Source organism: Lithobates pipiens, unplaced genomic scaffold (assembly GCF_037356315.1).
Source record: "Lithobates pipiens isolate NorthernLeopardFrog02 unplaced genomic scaffold, aLitPip1_a1.2 Scaffold_16, whole genome shotgun sequence".
Lineage (NCBI taxonomy): Eukaryota > Metazoa > Chordata > Amphibia > Anura > Ranidae > Lithobates > Lithobates pipiens.
The window spans coordinates 223,012,858-223,027,520 of record NW_027507748.1 but is presented as its reverse complement, the minus strand read 5'-3'; the positions used below and the strand labels follow the sequence as shown (position 1 = coordinate 223,027,520).

General features: G+C 42.6%; 1 protein-coding gene across 2 annotated transcripts in view; it reads left to right on the top strand.

Moving 5' to 3' along the window:
* The first annotated feature begins 2,064 nt into the window (after nt 1–2,064).
* The window catches only part of LOC143982423 (mitogen-activated protein kinase 14), a 114,192-nt gene continuing 101,593 nt past the window's right edge, over nt 2,065–14,663 (top strand). The window contains exon 1 of one of the 2 annotated variants that reach the window (XM_077481114.1): nt 2,065–2,346. In XM_077481114.1, the coding sequence (XP_077337240.1) occupies nt 2,228–2,346 (119 nt within the window). In that variant the 5' untranslated portion in view covers nt 2,065–2,227. The remainder of the gene's footprint in view (nt 2,347–14,663) is intronic. The other variant, XM_077481113.1, reaches the window with a different exon arrangement.

Sequence of the window (14,663 nt, the reverse complement as noted above, 5' to 3'; positions counted from 1 at the left end):
CTTAACACAACAAACCTACACAGTCCCTGTCTTGTTTGCACCGCCTGTATACTGCTGTTCTGAGTATATAGGGCCTGGGGGCCACACGTATTTCCTTTTTTTAATATGGGTACGGGGTTCCCCTTAATATGCGTACAAGACCCAAAGGGGCTGGTAATGGGCAGGGAGGGCTACCCATGCCATTTTTCTCAATGATTTTCAACCATATTGCAGGAACCAGATATAACATTAAATCCGCAAGTAGTTTTAAATGGTGTTATTTCCGTTAAATGTCATTTTGTGCAGGGACTGTTCTAAACACGGGAAACACGTGGCACTTCACAGGCATCCTACAGACACCCCCCAGGCACCATATTTAAAGGAATATTTCACTTTTTTTTCACTTTAATCGTCATTAAAAACAGTGCTCCCGCCACAACGGCCATTTTTAAAACTTTTTTTTGCATTGACCCATGTCCCCTGAGGCAGGAGCCAGGTCCCCAAACCCTTTTTAGGACAGTATCTTGTATATTAGCTGGTAAAATTAGCACTTTTAATTTTGAACATTCGAGTCCCATAGACTTCAATGGGGTTCTAACGTTCGTACGAATTTGGGGTCCGTTCGAAAGTTCTGGTGCGAACCGGGGGGTGTTCGGCTCATCCCTACTGAGGACCCTTGGGTGCAAGCCATCTGGTCCGGGTGACTTATTAATGTTAAGTTTTCCCAAGTCTATCTCTAATTATATCCTCTGTTAGCTATGAGGGTGCTTCCTCTGATGTGTCATGAGGATAAACACTGCAGTTTTGGTTACTGAAGCCCCCCAATTCCCTTGTGAAGACTGAGGAGAAGAATAAATTCAATACCTTCGCCATCTCACCAACATTTGTAACCAGATCCCCTTCATCATTCTTTATGGGGCCAATATGGTCTGTTCTCCCTTTTTACTGTTTATGTACTTAAAGAATTTCTTGGGATTTTTTATTTTTTTTTGCTCTCCTCCACTGTGTCTTTTGTGTTCTATCTTAGCTGCCCTAATTGCGCCCTTACATTTCTTGTTGCATTCTTTGTAACGTCTGAATGCTGATGATGATCCCTCAACCTTGTATTTTTTGAAGGCCTTCTCCTTTGCTTTTATATGCATTTTTACATTGGAGTTAAGCCATCCAGGACTTTTGTTGGCTCTTATAAATGTATTTCCCAGTGGGATGCACTGACTCATTGGAAAATAAATGTGTATTCAGTATATGTATATTCAGCATTCAGTATATGTATATTCAGCCTTCAGTATATGTATATTCAATATGTATTCAGTATGTGTATATTCATTATATGTGTATTCAGTATATATGTGTATTCAGCCTTCATTGTATATGTATATTCAGTATATATGTATTCAGTATATGTGTATTCGGTATATATTCAGTATATGTGTATTCAGTATATGTGTATTCGGTATATATTCAGTATGTGTATTCGGGGTATATATATATATATATATATATATATATATATATATATATATATATATGTGTGTATATTCAGTATTTGTGTATTTGGTATATATTCAGTGTGTGTGTGCATATATATATATATATATATATATATATATATATATATATATATATAATTTTTTTTTTTTTTCAGTATATGTGTATTTGGTAAACATGTATATTCAGTACATAGGTATATTCAGTGAATATATGTGTATTCAGTATATCTATTTGGTGTATATATGTATATTCAGTATATATATATATATATATATATATATATATATATGTGTATATATGTATATTCAATGTGTGTGTGTGTGTATATATATATATATAAGTGTATTCAGCCTTTAGTGCATGTGTTGCACGGATATAAATGTATTTATGATAGGCACCACCCGAAGTGTTATCTCACTCTAACAAGTCACTAACTAATCCAAAGCAGGCGCCACCACCTCGCGGCTGCAGTGAGTCAGGTGACCCGTGCACGGTCATTACGTTTCTAATATGATGCCAGAGAGAGAAAAAAAAATCCCGCACGGTGAATCACCGCCACAACTCCGTACTGCACATGCGCACAGCAGTAACATGGAGGTTGCGCAATGGGCGCGCGCTGAGCCGAGAGCGCGCCCGGAGTCTCGCGGGATCAGGCAGTTAGTGCCCTGGACTGGCTACCGGGGAGGACTTGCAGCCTGCGGAGTTGTTGAGCAGTTGGTCGGAGTGTCCGTGAGAGCCGGGGGTTGCAGCAGCAGCAATGTCCTCCAACACGCCCCCGGGATTTTACCGGCAGGAGCTGAACAAGACTCTGTGGGAGGTGCCCGAGAGATACCAGAATCTGAGTCCCGTGGGCTCCGGGGCTTACGGCTCGGTGTGGTGAGTGGAAAGTCGATGCGGGTGGTGCACGGGGCTGCTGGGGGGAGCTGGTTGCATGCGTGGGCTGGGTGCCCCGGTGCCAGGCGGTGCGGGTCATTGCATGCCCTTCTTACCCAACTCCCTGCAGCCGTGTGCGGCCTACGTGCCCTGAGCCAGCTCTGTGTTCCCGGGGATTAGTGCCCTCCTCTGTGCCCTGCATCTCTCTGCCCCCTGCACTCCTCTGCCCCCTGCATTCTTCTGGAGAAACTTTCATCGCTGCCTGTCATTGCAGCTGTGCGAGTCCTGCAGGCTCTCTGCACACCAACTTTCCCATAGACAAGTGCTGGGGGGGGGGGGGGGCATGCAACAATCATAGGTTGTGCAATCACCACACACTTCTTCTTCTAGGGACTTTCAGATCCGATGTCAGCCTGTGATTGTCCCTGACAGATGGGGGCTGTCACCTACAGGCTTTCCTTTCACTTTGGCCAACGCAGTGCCCTGCACACACCCGTGCCCTCGTCTACTTTGCTTTGTTGCACTTGTTAGGCAACTGTGCCAGGATGCCAAAATGAGTGTGGTTTGCTTTTAGAGAACTGTGTCAGCCCAGGTTCACACCAATGTGATTTGTCATGCAATTTGACAGTTCAAGATTGCATGATAAGTTGCACCCTATTTTTGGCAATGGAACGGTCCAGATTGTTACAGCTCTGAAAAAGGTTCCTGCTTTTCTGCCATTTTTATTGCAACTTGCATTAACTTTTATTAAATGGGGTTGCAATTAAATCAGAGATCCAATTCACACAGATCTGCGGCTTTAAAATCGTGCTGAAGTAGTGCAGTTTGAAAGCCGCAAGGATGTGAACTAGGACTAAAACACTCAACCTCAGGAAGGTTTTACCCCCTTCACGATCAAGCTTTTTTTTTTTTTTTTTCTATTCAGCACTGCGCTACTTTAACTGGTATTTGCGTGGTCGTGCAACACTGTACTTTTCACATCGTCAATCACATTATTATATATATATATATATATATATATAATATTGTACAGGAGAAAACGCCCAATTAGTTTTGCACCACATCCCAAATTTGAAATGAAAAAAATGACAGAGTTTGGAAGGAGTGATTTTAATGGTGCAACTTAGAATGAAAACAAAAAATGGTTTTTAAATATATGAAAAATATTTTTATTACAATCGAGGTTTAAAAAAAAAAATTTTTTATATATATATATTATTGTACAAGTGAGACAATGCATAAGACTTTGCAGTGGTTTGCATGTACAGTCTTGAAAAATCGCGGGTAGAACTGAGAAGGTAATTATTGCACATTAGCCCGACATGTTTCGCTGTTTGCTTCTTGTACTCTTGGCATGTTTTGTTGGCTTTGAGCAGTGTTTCTCAATTCCAGTCCTCATGGCCCACTAACAGGTCATGTTTTCAGGATTTCCCTCAGATGAAACAGCTGGGGTAATTACTAAGGCAGTGAAACTGATCAAATCACCTGTGCAAAATAATGGAACGCCTGAAAACATGACCTGTTAGTGGGCCATGAGGACTGGAATTGAGAAACACTGGCTTTGAGGAAGAGGGAAACCTTGAAACGCATTAGCTTATGTTTCTGAAAGATAGTCCTTTGTGATGTTGATACTCTTACATGGACTTAGTGGTTGTACAACCACATTTACCTACAGGTAAGCCTATATGAAAATGGTTGCATAGTCAAAATTTTAACTTTTACCTACATGTAGTGCTTACCTGTAGGTATAAAAATCTCCTAATCCTGTATGGTTTAGGAGATATTCTCGCAACTGTTTGTCCTTGCATGCACACAGGGGATTCTCGGATGAAAGCCCGGCAGACGCCGGACCTTGCTGGAAAGAAGTCTCCCGCACGCATGCACGGGAGTGACGACATCGTGGCTCCGGCTACTCACAGCGATGGAGCTGCGATGTCCAGAAGACACGCCAAGGGAACATGTCTGCTCCCTCTGCGTGGATCGGGTAAGATGTCAGTCCATACTAGCTCATTATGACTTTTGCCTTACAGGGATATACAAAAAACAAAAAGTGTTGGTGGGTATACAACCGCTTTAAGGCTTACCTGTAGGTGCTGGAAATATCTTCTAAACCTCCACAGTTTAGGAGATATTTACAATAAAATGTATGTATATATTAATAAAAAAATGTGTCTATATAATATAATCCCTACATCAGAGACCTGACATTTTAACAAGGGTGTGTAGACGTGTTTTTTTTTTTTTTTTTATTTATTATTATTTTTATTTTTTTTAATCCACTGTAATAGAGGGGAAATCTTCCAATGGGAAAACTAGTTCTGGTGAGCTGGGGGTCCCCAAGGAATTCCCCTAATTTGCAGGGATTTCCTCTCACTTTCTGTTTTCGATATAGGGCAGGAAGTGAAGGGAAATCTCAAATAGGACACAGATGGCAAAAAAAGCTGAAAGGGGTTATAACCCTCACTTGCTTGATCCAAAATGGGGGGGGGGCCTACAGTTGTACTTTAAGCCGACGACTTTATGACGAGCTGTGTTTCGAGTATTCATTTGTGAGTGATACTTACCTTTGTTTATTAAAGACATTGAAGATAATGCGCTAGGGCTATGAACACGGTTTGTTTTATGCTTTCTTTTGGTGGTACCAAACCCACTACTGGGTTTTTTATTTTTTGCATTATAAACAAAAAAAAAGACTGGGGGGGCGGGGTGTAACAATGTTATTTACTTTCTGCAATAAAATATATACAATAAAAAAATCTAATTTCTTCATAAGTTTAGGCCAAAATGTATTCTGCTGCATGTCTTTGGTTAAAAACAAACAAGTGTATATTGATTGGTTGCATGAAAGTTGTAGTGCTTACAAACTGTGGTGTAATACATGCTGGAATATTTTAATTTTTTTATACTACTGATGCCGATCAGCGATAGTGTGCCAGGCAATCTGACACTAACTGACACAGGTGGGAACTGACTGCCACTGACATCGCCAGTGACAGTAATAGTGATACTATACACTGTCACTGTAGTAATGACACTGGCTGGGAAGGGGTTAACATTTAGGGCAGTCAAGGGATTAAATGTGTACCTAACTATCTGTAATGTGTGTAAAGTGTGCTGCTTTTACTAATAGATCTCTAAAGTTTTTCATTCCTTCTTTGCAGGGATGAGAAACAGAGAAGCTCTCCACAATCAGAGCCCTGATTGTACACAGCTGCTCAACAGGTCCCAGGCTGTGAATCATTCCCTGGGACTTGCTGACAGGCTCCTGCTATGTACAATACCAAGGAGTGCTGGTTGGGGAGGGGGGTGCACCCCAAAAAAATGAGTAAAGAGTACCCCCAATAGGTGGGACTTTAAAGGCAACTAAAATTGGTGATAGGATCAATGAAATCACAATATTTTATTTCAACATATAAAAGAATACAAAAATAGCACAAGTGATGGGTTTTATCAACAATGGCTAAGTACTCTATTAGCAGAGGCTTGGTGTAGATATATGGCCCTTTCATCCTGATGCGACTCAGAAAAGATTAATTTCTTTCATCAGGATTAGGTATAGGAAGGATGGCAAGGCTTCTTAAAGCAGTATGCCACACCAAACAAAGCCGTTGATTTTAAAATTGCAATGTCCTCCATGGTCAGTCGATGAGGATGCACTGCCAACCCCAACCTCTCACACTGGGATCGCCCAGTGGCCGCCCACAACACAGCCCAGCAGAATAGATCAAGGAGTCTATAGTTTGGGTGCTGCACAGAATCCCAAAGCGGAGGCAAAATAAAGTTCTCTTGTGAATGGCGAGTGTGCTGGAAGTAAACCTGGAAGTAGGCAGCGACGTACGGGTATGTTTTGCCTGTGCAGAACACTTGTTTGCAGTACATGGGGTGTGGACGGTCCACAAGTGCTTTAAAAGAGTGCTTAAAGAGGAAGTAAACCCTGATGAGTTTACTTCCTCTTTCATTCCCTGCAAAGGCAAAGCATAATGGACTACTATGCATCGCATAGTAGCCCATTATGTGTCACTTACCTGACACAGGAGCCAGCGAAGTCACCGCTGTCTCCTGTAGTTCTGAGTGTCCATCTTCTTGGTGGGTCTCCGTGGGTCTCGCTGCTCTGGCGCTGTGATTCGCTGGAGCAGCGATGACGTCACTCCCGCGCACGGGAGCCGAGACGCGCGGCATCTTCGTCATCGACGATGCCACGCTCAGTGCGCCTGCGCGCCGCTGTCTACGGGCAAATATCTCCTAAACCGTATAGGTTTGGGAGATATTTCTTGGACCTACAAGTAAGCCTTAAAGCGGAGGTCCACCCTAAAGTGGACCTCCGCTCATCGGAACCCTCCCCCCCCTCTGGCGCCACAATTGGCACCTTTCAGGGGGGAGGGGGGGGTGCAGATACCTGTACAGTACAGGTATTCTGCACCCACTTCTGGGATAGCTCTCTGCGGAAAGGGGCGTAGATTACGCCCCTTTCCGCAAGTGCCCGCCCCTTTCCGCAAGTGCCCCGCTGCCTGCTGGGAAACACACAGATCCCAGAGGCAGCGGGGACCATCCTTATTGCGCAGCGCGATATGCGCAGTAGGGAACCGGGAAATGAAGCCGAAAGGCTCCATTTCCTGATTCCCATACCCAAGATGGCGGCGGCAGCACCCGACAAGACGATCTAGAGATCGGCTTCGGGTGCCGACATCGCGGGCGCGCTGGACAGGTAAGTGTCACTATTTTAAAAGTCAGCAGCTGCAGTATTTGTAGCTGCTGGCTTTTATATTAAAAAAAAAAAAAAACGCGGAGTCCCGGCGGACTCCTGCTTTAATCTAGGCTTACCTGTAGGTCAAAGTGGTTTGTAAGGGTTTACAACCACTTTAAGAGTAGTAAAAGCAGACATTTATTATATTGCAGCTTGCCATATCGTAGATGTGATGACTGCATTAGTATTAATTTTTTTTTTTTTTTTTTAAGCTTTCTTTCCTTTATTTTCATCTGGTGATCTGGTCGACAAGTCTGTTTTCAAAAGCACAAACTCTCCAGCAGAATGTATGTTGCATCGATGAGACAAACCATTTAACACTGACAGGGGTGCTTATAGTGAATAGCTTTTATTTATGTAAAACCTTTATCCCAAAAGGTACAAAACAATTTTTGCTGTAACTGGTTATAAAGTACAAGCTGGAGTTTGGCTTTAATTTGTTAGTGTATTTAAATCTGATAACACAGACTGACAATGCTGCTGTCTGCTGTGCATCCTGTCAGTTCCTACTGAGTTGTCTCTCTAATACAGAAGGTGTTACTGGCCAGATCATCAGTTGACTACAGAGGGGAAAAATATCCTGAAAAAGAAAACTAATGTGGCCACCACATCTAATGATTGGTAAGCTTCTATATATTCAATTTTTGGGTTTAAAACCCCTTTTTAAGGCTTCATGTGCACAGGCCTATTTAAATTGTCCTATCTAAGCAGAAATTGGCAGAAAAATAAAGCTGATTTTGACTTTTTTTTTTTTTGTATGTCTCTGAACACCGCTCTAAACTAAATGCCACAGCGTTCATGGACACATTGGCTAAAATGGAACTGCATTCAGAGGCATAAAAGAAAAGTTACTTAAAGAGGAAGTAAACCTCTTTCACAAGCTTGGCCGAGAGCAGCGGGAGCCGGTGGCTGCTTCTGTTGTCAGCAGGGTGGATTTGATTTAAATAACAATTGAAATCGCAAATAAAAATCATAATTTTTAAAGAACAGCTGTCATTTCTGTCCTGCAGCGTCTCCTCCTCTGACCTGCTGTTGACTCAACAGTCCCATTCACTTTAATGGGACGGCTGGTGATGCAGCAGTGACACAAGGTGAGGGACTTGGCCGGCAGCAGGTGAGTGGAAGCACCTTAACAGGGACTGCCATGATGGATCTGAAATGACAGGTGCTCTTTAAATGTAAGGACTCCTTGCTGGTAGTAAGGATCTTTAATAGTTGCAAACAAAATGAAGGTTTCCTATTTAGAATAATAAGCTGCCAAGTTAGTAAAACAGCAATATCAAAACCGATTCAATCATACAGTTTGTAGTGTCCATAGATTTGAAAAACAATGGGATAAAGGAGTATTCCTGAACTTTGTTTTATCTCATGGTTACTGTGACATTGTGTGAATGCATCAATGCAGTGCATGTTATCTCAGCTTGGAGTCATTGAATGAGTTTACCAAACATGTAAAAATTGCAGAATATACAGCCTCATTCTACATAACGAAGCTCATGCTGAATAAACTAAATTATTAAAGAGGAAGTAAACCCTGATGAGTTTACTTCCTCTTTCATTCCCTGCAAAGCATAATGGACTACTATGCATCGCATAGTAGTCCATTATGTGTCACTTACCTGACACAGGAGCCAGCGAAGTCGCCGCTGTCCCCTGTAGTCCGCCGCATCCATCTTCTTGGTGGGGTCTCGCAGCTCCGCCGCTGTCATTCGGCGAAGCCGCGATGACGTCACTCCCGTGCATGCGCACAGGAGCCGACACGCGTGGCAGCGCCATCGTTGAGAATGCCGCGCTCAGTGCGCCTGTGCGCCGCTGTCTACGGCGCATGCGCCGTAGACACGGTGCCTGTTTTTGGGCAAATATCTCCTAAACCATATAGGTTTAGGAGATGTTTCTTGGACCTACAGGTAAGCCTTAATCTAGGCTTACCTGTAGGTCAAAGTGGTTTGTAAGGGTTTACAACCACTTTAATGGTGTATTAAATAGAAAACTGTCTTCAGATAATTTTAATAAAATGCCCTTGGAGTAAAACTTTGATAAAAATCAAAAAAATCCAAAATTATTATTAATACATTTATTTATTTTTTTATCCATTGATTTATATTCACCCTGGTTGTCAGGCAAATCCTGTGAGAAGAAAGTAGGGGGCGAGACCGAGCAACGCTGTGTGTCAGTGGGTGCACAGCCAGGCTTGGGATTGAGCCCGCACGTCTGCCCCTATACCAAGTGCTTGCTATGGGGGCAGACATGAGGAGGAGCCAGGATCTCCGACAGTGGACCCCTATACAGGAGACATCTTCCAATGGGGACACTAGTTCTGGGGACAGCCAGGGAATCCCCCACTTTGGAGGGATTATCTCTTGCTTCTTGATGCGGCTATGGGTCAGGAAGTGAAGGATAATCTTCACAATGAGATGCGGATTACCATAAAAAGAAATACAGGGGTTATATTCCTTCCCGTATGCGATATGGAAAAAAAAGTGCTGCCTTTAACTGTACTATAACTATTTTAATTTCCACACTTTTGTATGTTGAGACTTCTTTTTATTTTTGGTCCACCTTGATTACATCTAATTTCGGAGAATGTCTTTGTCTTTTTTTTTTTTTTTTTTTTATGTTTTTCTTTAATGAATACAAGGCATTCTTTGAACAATGAGGATTGTGACATCACCCACCCCTCCACTCTACCTCATTGCTGTGTATTCATTGAAAAAAAAATGAAGGATGTTCTCTGAATGGTGGAGGTGCCAACTGAGCAACCCTCTGTTCAGTTTGCAGATGTATATTGCTTGAGTAGCACCCAGAAGAGACCAGCGCTGACTGTATGTAACACCATCTACTATGGTGCATCCCCAATGTCCCTCTGAATGTAAGATATGAAGAATTGAATGTAATGGAGTTGGACTAATAAAAATTTATTCCTGGGGTTCAGTTTTTATAGCATGTTTATACAGGGCCACTCTGCTCCATTCATCAGGGGATCAGTGAGAAAGAAAATGCAGCTGTCCTGGCAACAAGCAACAGATATGCTGTCAAGGTTTAAAGAGGAGCTCCAGTCAAATTTATAAAAATGTAAAAGTCGGCAGCTACAAAAAACTATAGTTGCTGACTTTTAACCAAAGACCAGGCCTCTTTTTCAGAATCTTTTTTTGCTAGAAAATTACTTAGAACCCCCAAACGATATACATTTTTTTTGCACCCTAGAGAATAAAATGGCGGTCGTTGCAATACTTTTTTGTCGTACCGTATTTGCTTAGTGGTCTTACAAGCGCACTTTTTTTGGAAAAAAAAAATCACTCTTTTTGAATAGAAAAATAAGACAACAGTAAAGTTAGCCCAATATTATTATTATTATTATTATTATTATTATTATATATTTTTTTTTATATTGTGAAAGATAATGTTACACCGAGTAAATTGATACTCAACATATCGCGCTTCAAAATTGCGCCTGCTCGTGGAATGGCGTCAAACTTTTACCCTTAATCTCCATAGGCGACGTTTACATTTTTTTTACAAGTTGCATGTTTTGAGTTAGAGGAGGTCTAGGTTTAATGCTCTCATGCTAACAATTGCAGCAATACCTAACAAATGTGGTTAGACCACCGGTTTCATATGCGGGCACTACTCACGTATGCGTTCGCTTCTGTGCGTGAGCTTGTCTGGGTTTTTTTTTTTTTCTTATTTCATTTACTTGATTTTATTATTTTTCACAATTTAAAAAAAAGTCACTTTTATTCCTATTACAAGGAATGTAAACATCCCTTGTAATAGATAGAAACATGACAGGTCCTCATAAATATGAGTTCTGGGGTCGAAAAGTCCTCAGATCTCATATTTGGACTTAAATGCAAAAAAAATAAAAATACATTTTATTTGAAAAATGACAAAAGAAAAATGTCCCTTTTTAAGATGTATGGTTGAAAGTGATGTTTTGACGTCGCTTCTGCCCTGCTATAGTATGGAGACGGGTGGGGGCCATCTTCCTCTTACTCGTCTCCATAACCAGCCACAGGTCCCGATCATCTCTGCCGCTGCTGGCGGCTCCGGTAAGAGCGGCGGGAGGAGGGATGGCCCCTCTCCCTCCACAGATAATGGTGATCTCATGGCAAATCCACCACAGAGACCACCATTATCGTAATCGGGACCACTGGCTCAAAAAATGGATACCTCGGTTGTGGCAGCAGCTGTTACCGAGATATCCATCTTTAAACTGCCGATGTATATGTACAGGAGCCAGTCGGCAAGTGGTTAAGAAAAAAAACTCACCTGTCCCAGGATCCAGCGCTATGCTTACCCGAGCTCTTTGTTCCGCTGGTCTTTGGCCCCGGAGGCATCTTAACTGTGGTCACCCGGCTGTGACAGCTTGTGGCTTCACAGCCTGGTGCTCGCTGCACATGCGTGAACCACACTGCCCGTTGTGAATGGTTCCACAGTCTTCTGTGACCTCTGTTGTGTCCCAGAAGACTGCAGGGAGGGAGGATAACTTACGAACGGAAGTGGGAGCTGATGCCTGACAAAACCAGCTATCTGGTTGTTATTTTGCTATGGCAACTTGTCAACAAAGGACACTTGCCTCTACTTCAGTGTTGCCACCACCACCATTCCATCCCCCACTTACCTCCACCTGAGTTCACTTAATCTTCTGTTTCTAAATAACTTGATGCCAGATTTCCATTGACTCCTGGTATTGCTGACACTGATTTCCCCGGAGTCCTGACACAATTTATGACCTACATCGCCACGGTGACAAATGCCGGAAGTGGTGGGAACTTTAAAAAAAAAAAAGTATTTCCAAACATCGAAGCCAGAGGTATGAGCTACAAATGCTTGTTGGGTAGGGTGAAGAACTATTTTGTCAGTTATGTTTGCCACTTCGTTTCTTGATCAGCATAAATCGCTACTTTTCAAATTTTCCTGGCACCAGAAGAAAAACGATGAGGAGGGATCTCCAGAACACAGTCTGTGATTGACAGCCTCAGCTCTGTTCCTGTGTGCTGTGTGAAGGGAGTGTGTCCCTTCCCTTCAATCGGCTTTCAGAGCACTCCTCACTGAGCTCTGTGGTGTGCAATTCCAGCTCTTGGCCCCTTATTTTCTGAATTCTCAGAAAGCTTTAGAAATTCGGCACTTTGGACGGATGTAAAGAGAAGACTGCAGATAAATGGGTACAACTTATGTGGAAGGATTTGTTTATTACCTGAGGCCAGTCACTTCACTGGGTATGTGTAAGGGTTTATAATTACTGCACCTTTCCTAACTGTCAGCTTGTAAATTGTTGGTGCAAAACAAACACAATGCAAGCATTGTACTCCTCAGGAAGATGGGCAGTTGGGGTCTCTGCCAAATCGGCCTGTAAATACTATGCAGAACCTAAAATCAATATAGCTAGCAAAGAAAAAAAAATGAAATGTATATTGTCCAGACAATGTAAAAGTGGTTCCCAACACCAGAAAAAGCCAACTAGTTCAATGTGGAGCAAAGACGATACGGATGGCTGCACACCAACAATCCACTTTATTCCGCATAAGCGTTCAAACAAAATGACGTGGTGTTGATACAGGGACAAACGGCCTTTCACGCTAAATCGGTGCTAATCATTTCCCATTAAGTGCTAATTTTATCTACCTGTTTGTCCCTCACTGTATCTACATGACCTGTCACTTGGTTTTAATGTTTATGCTGAATAAAGTAGGTTGTTGGTGTGCAGCTATCCAGACCTTCTTTACTTCATACTGTACAGCACGCGAGCTGGGCTGGCACCCGACTGGAGGAGCTGTGAAGGGATCACCAGAGGTCACTCGCCAGGAGCAGCGATACAATGTGTTGATAGTTCAATGTGATGCACTGAAGATTCTTCCTTCTTCAGTAAAATAGTAGCAGTAGTGCCAAAGGATATGCCCAACACCAAAAGTGAATAACGGATATAGACTTAACAGAGGCTTAACCCTATTACTTATTCAGGGCAATCATAGACTCTATTGATATTAGCAGACATCAGTGGCATCTGTCCCTGGCATGTCATAAGGCCGCTGTTTAATTCACATATACAGTAAGATCTGTACAGCTGCTGTGCGCACATCAGGATCTGTATAACCGGGGAGTAGGGAGGTTGTATATGTATATTTGTGCTGATTCACTTAACCATTTGTTGACCCTCCAACAGTTATTTTACTGCTGGCCAGCAGCTTGAGCAGGCACTGAAGCACCAGTACATCACCCTGCTCATGCACAGCACCACAATATGGTGGGATGTGGTGGATTGCGTTGCTCGGTATCTGGCCATTGTGATTAATCACCAATAATCACATGGTACCTGGGCCAAGCACAGCACCCTGTACTATGTGATAGCTGTGGCCAATTCTGTGCATTAAGATATAAAAACCTTGTGTGTAGCAGCCTCCCCAGCACCCCTAACCTGAGCCCCATCTCTCTCCAGTGATGTCCACGAATGTCTAAGCCGTCCGGGGCACTCTTGATTGGCTAAGACACAGCAGCAGCACCATTGGCTCCCGCGGCTGTCAATCAAAGTCAGTCAGCCAATGAGGAGAGAAGGGGCCGGGTTGGAGCACTGTGTGAAAGGACACGCGGAGCTGTGACTCGGCTCCAGTGTCCCCAAAGGATGCTGCTGACTGTGGGGGCACTCAATAGAAGGGAGGAGCAGCAACGAGGGACCTGAGAAGTAGAGGATCTGGGCTGTTCTGTGCAAAACCAATTGGACAGAGCATGTAAGTCTACTGTAACACGTTTGTAAAGTCTCCTTTAACCACTTTCAGACCAGACCATTTTGCTGGTAAATGACCAGAGGTCTTTTTACACTTTGGCACTGCGCTGCTTTAACTGGTAATTGCGCGGTCATGCAATGTTGTACCCAAACAAAATTTGCGTCCTTTTCTTCCCACAAATAGCTTTCTTTTGATGGTATTTGATTGCCTCTGCGATTTTTATTTTTTGCGATATAAACGTAAAAAGACCGCAAATTTTGAAAAAAAATGATATTTTCTACTTTTTGTTATTAGAAAAATCCAATAAACTCAATTTTAGTCATACATTTAGGCCAAAATGTATTCAGCCACATGTCTTTGGTAAAAAAAAAGTCAATAATTGTATATTTATTGGTTTGCGCAAAAGTTGTCACATCTACAAACTAAGGTACGTTTTCTGGAATTTACGCAGCTTTTAGTTTACGACTGCCTATCTCATTTCTTGAGGTGCTAAAATGGCAGGGCAGTACAAAACCCCCCCAAATGACCCCATTTTGGAAAGTAGACCCCCTAAGGAAATTGATAAGAGGCATGTTGAGCCCATTGAATATTTTATTTTTTTGCCTCAAGCGATTGAATAATGACAAAAAAAAAAATTTTTTTTTTTTTTTTACACAAAGTTGTCACTAAATGATATATTTCTCACACATGCTATGGGCGTATGTGAAATGACACCCCAAAATAAATTCTGCTGCTTCTCCTGAGTATGGGGATACCACATATGTGGGACTTTTTGGGAGCCTAGCCGCGTACGGGGCCCCGAAAACCAAGCACCGCCTTCAGGCTTTCTAAGGGCGTAAATTTTTGAGTTCACT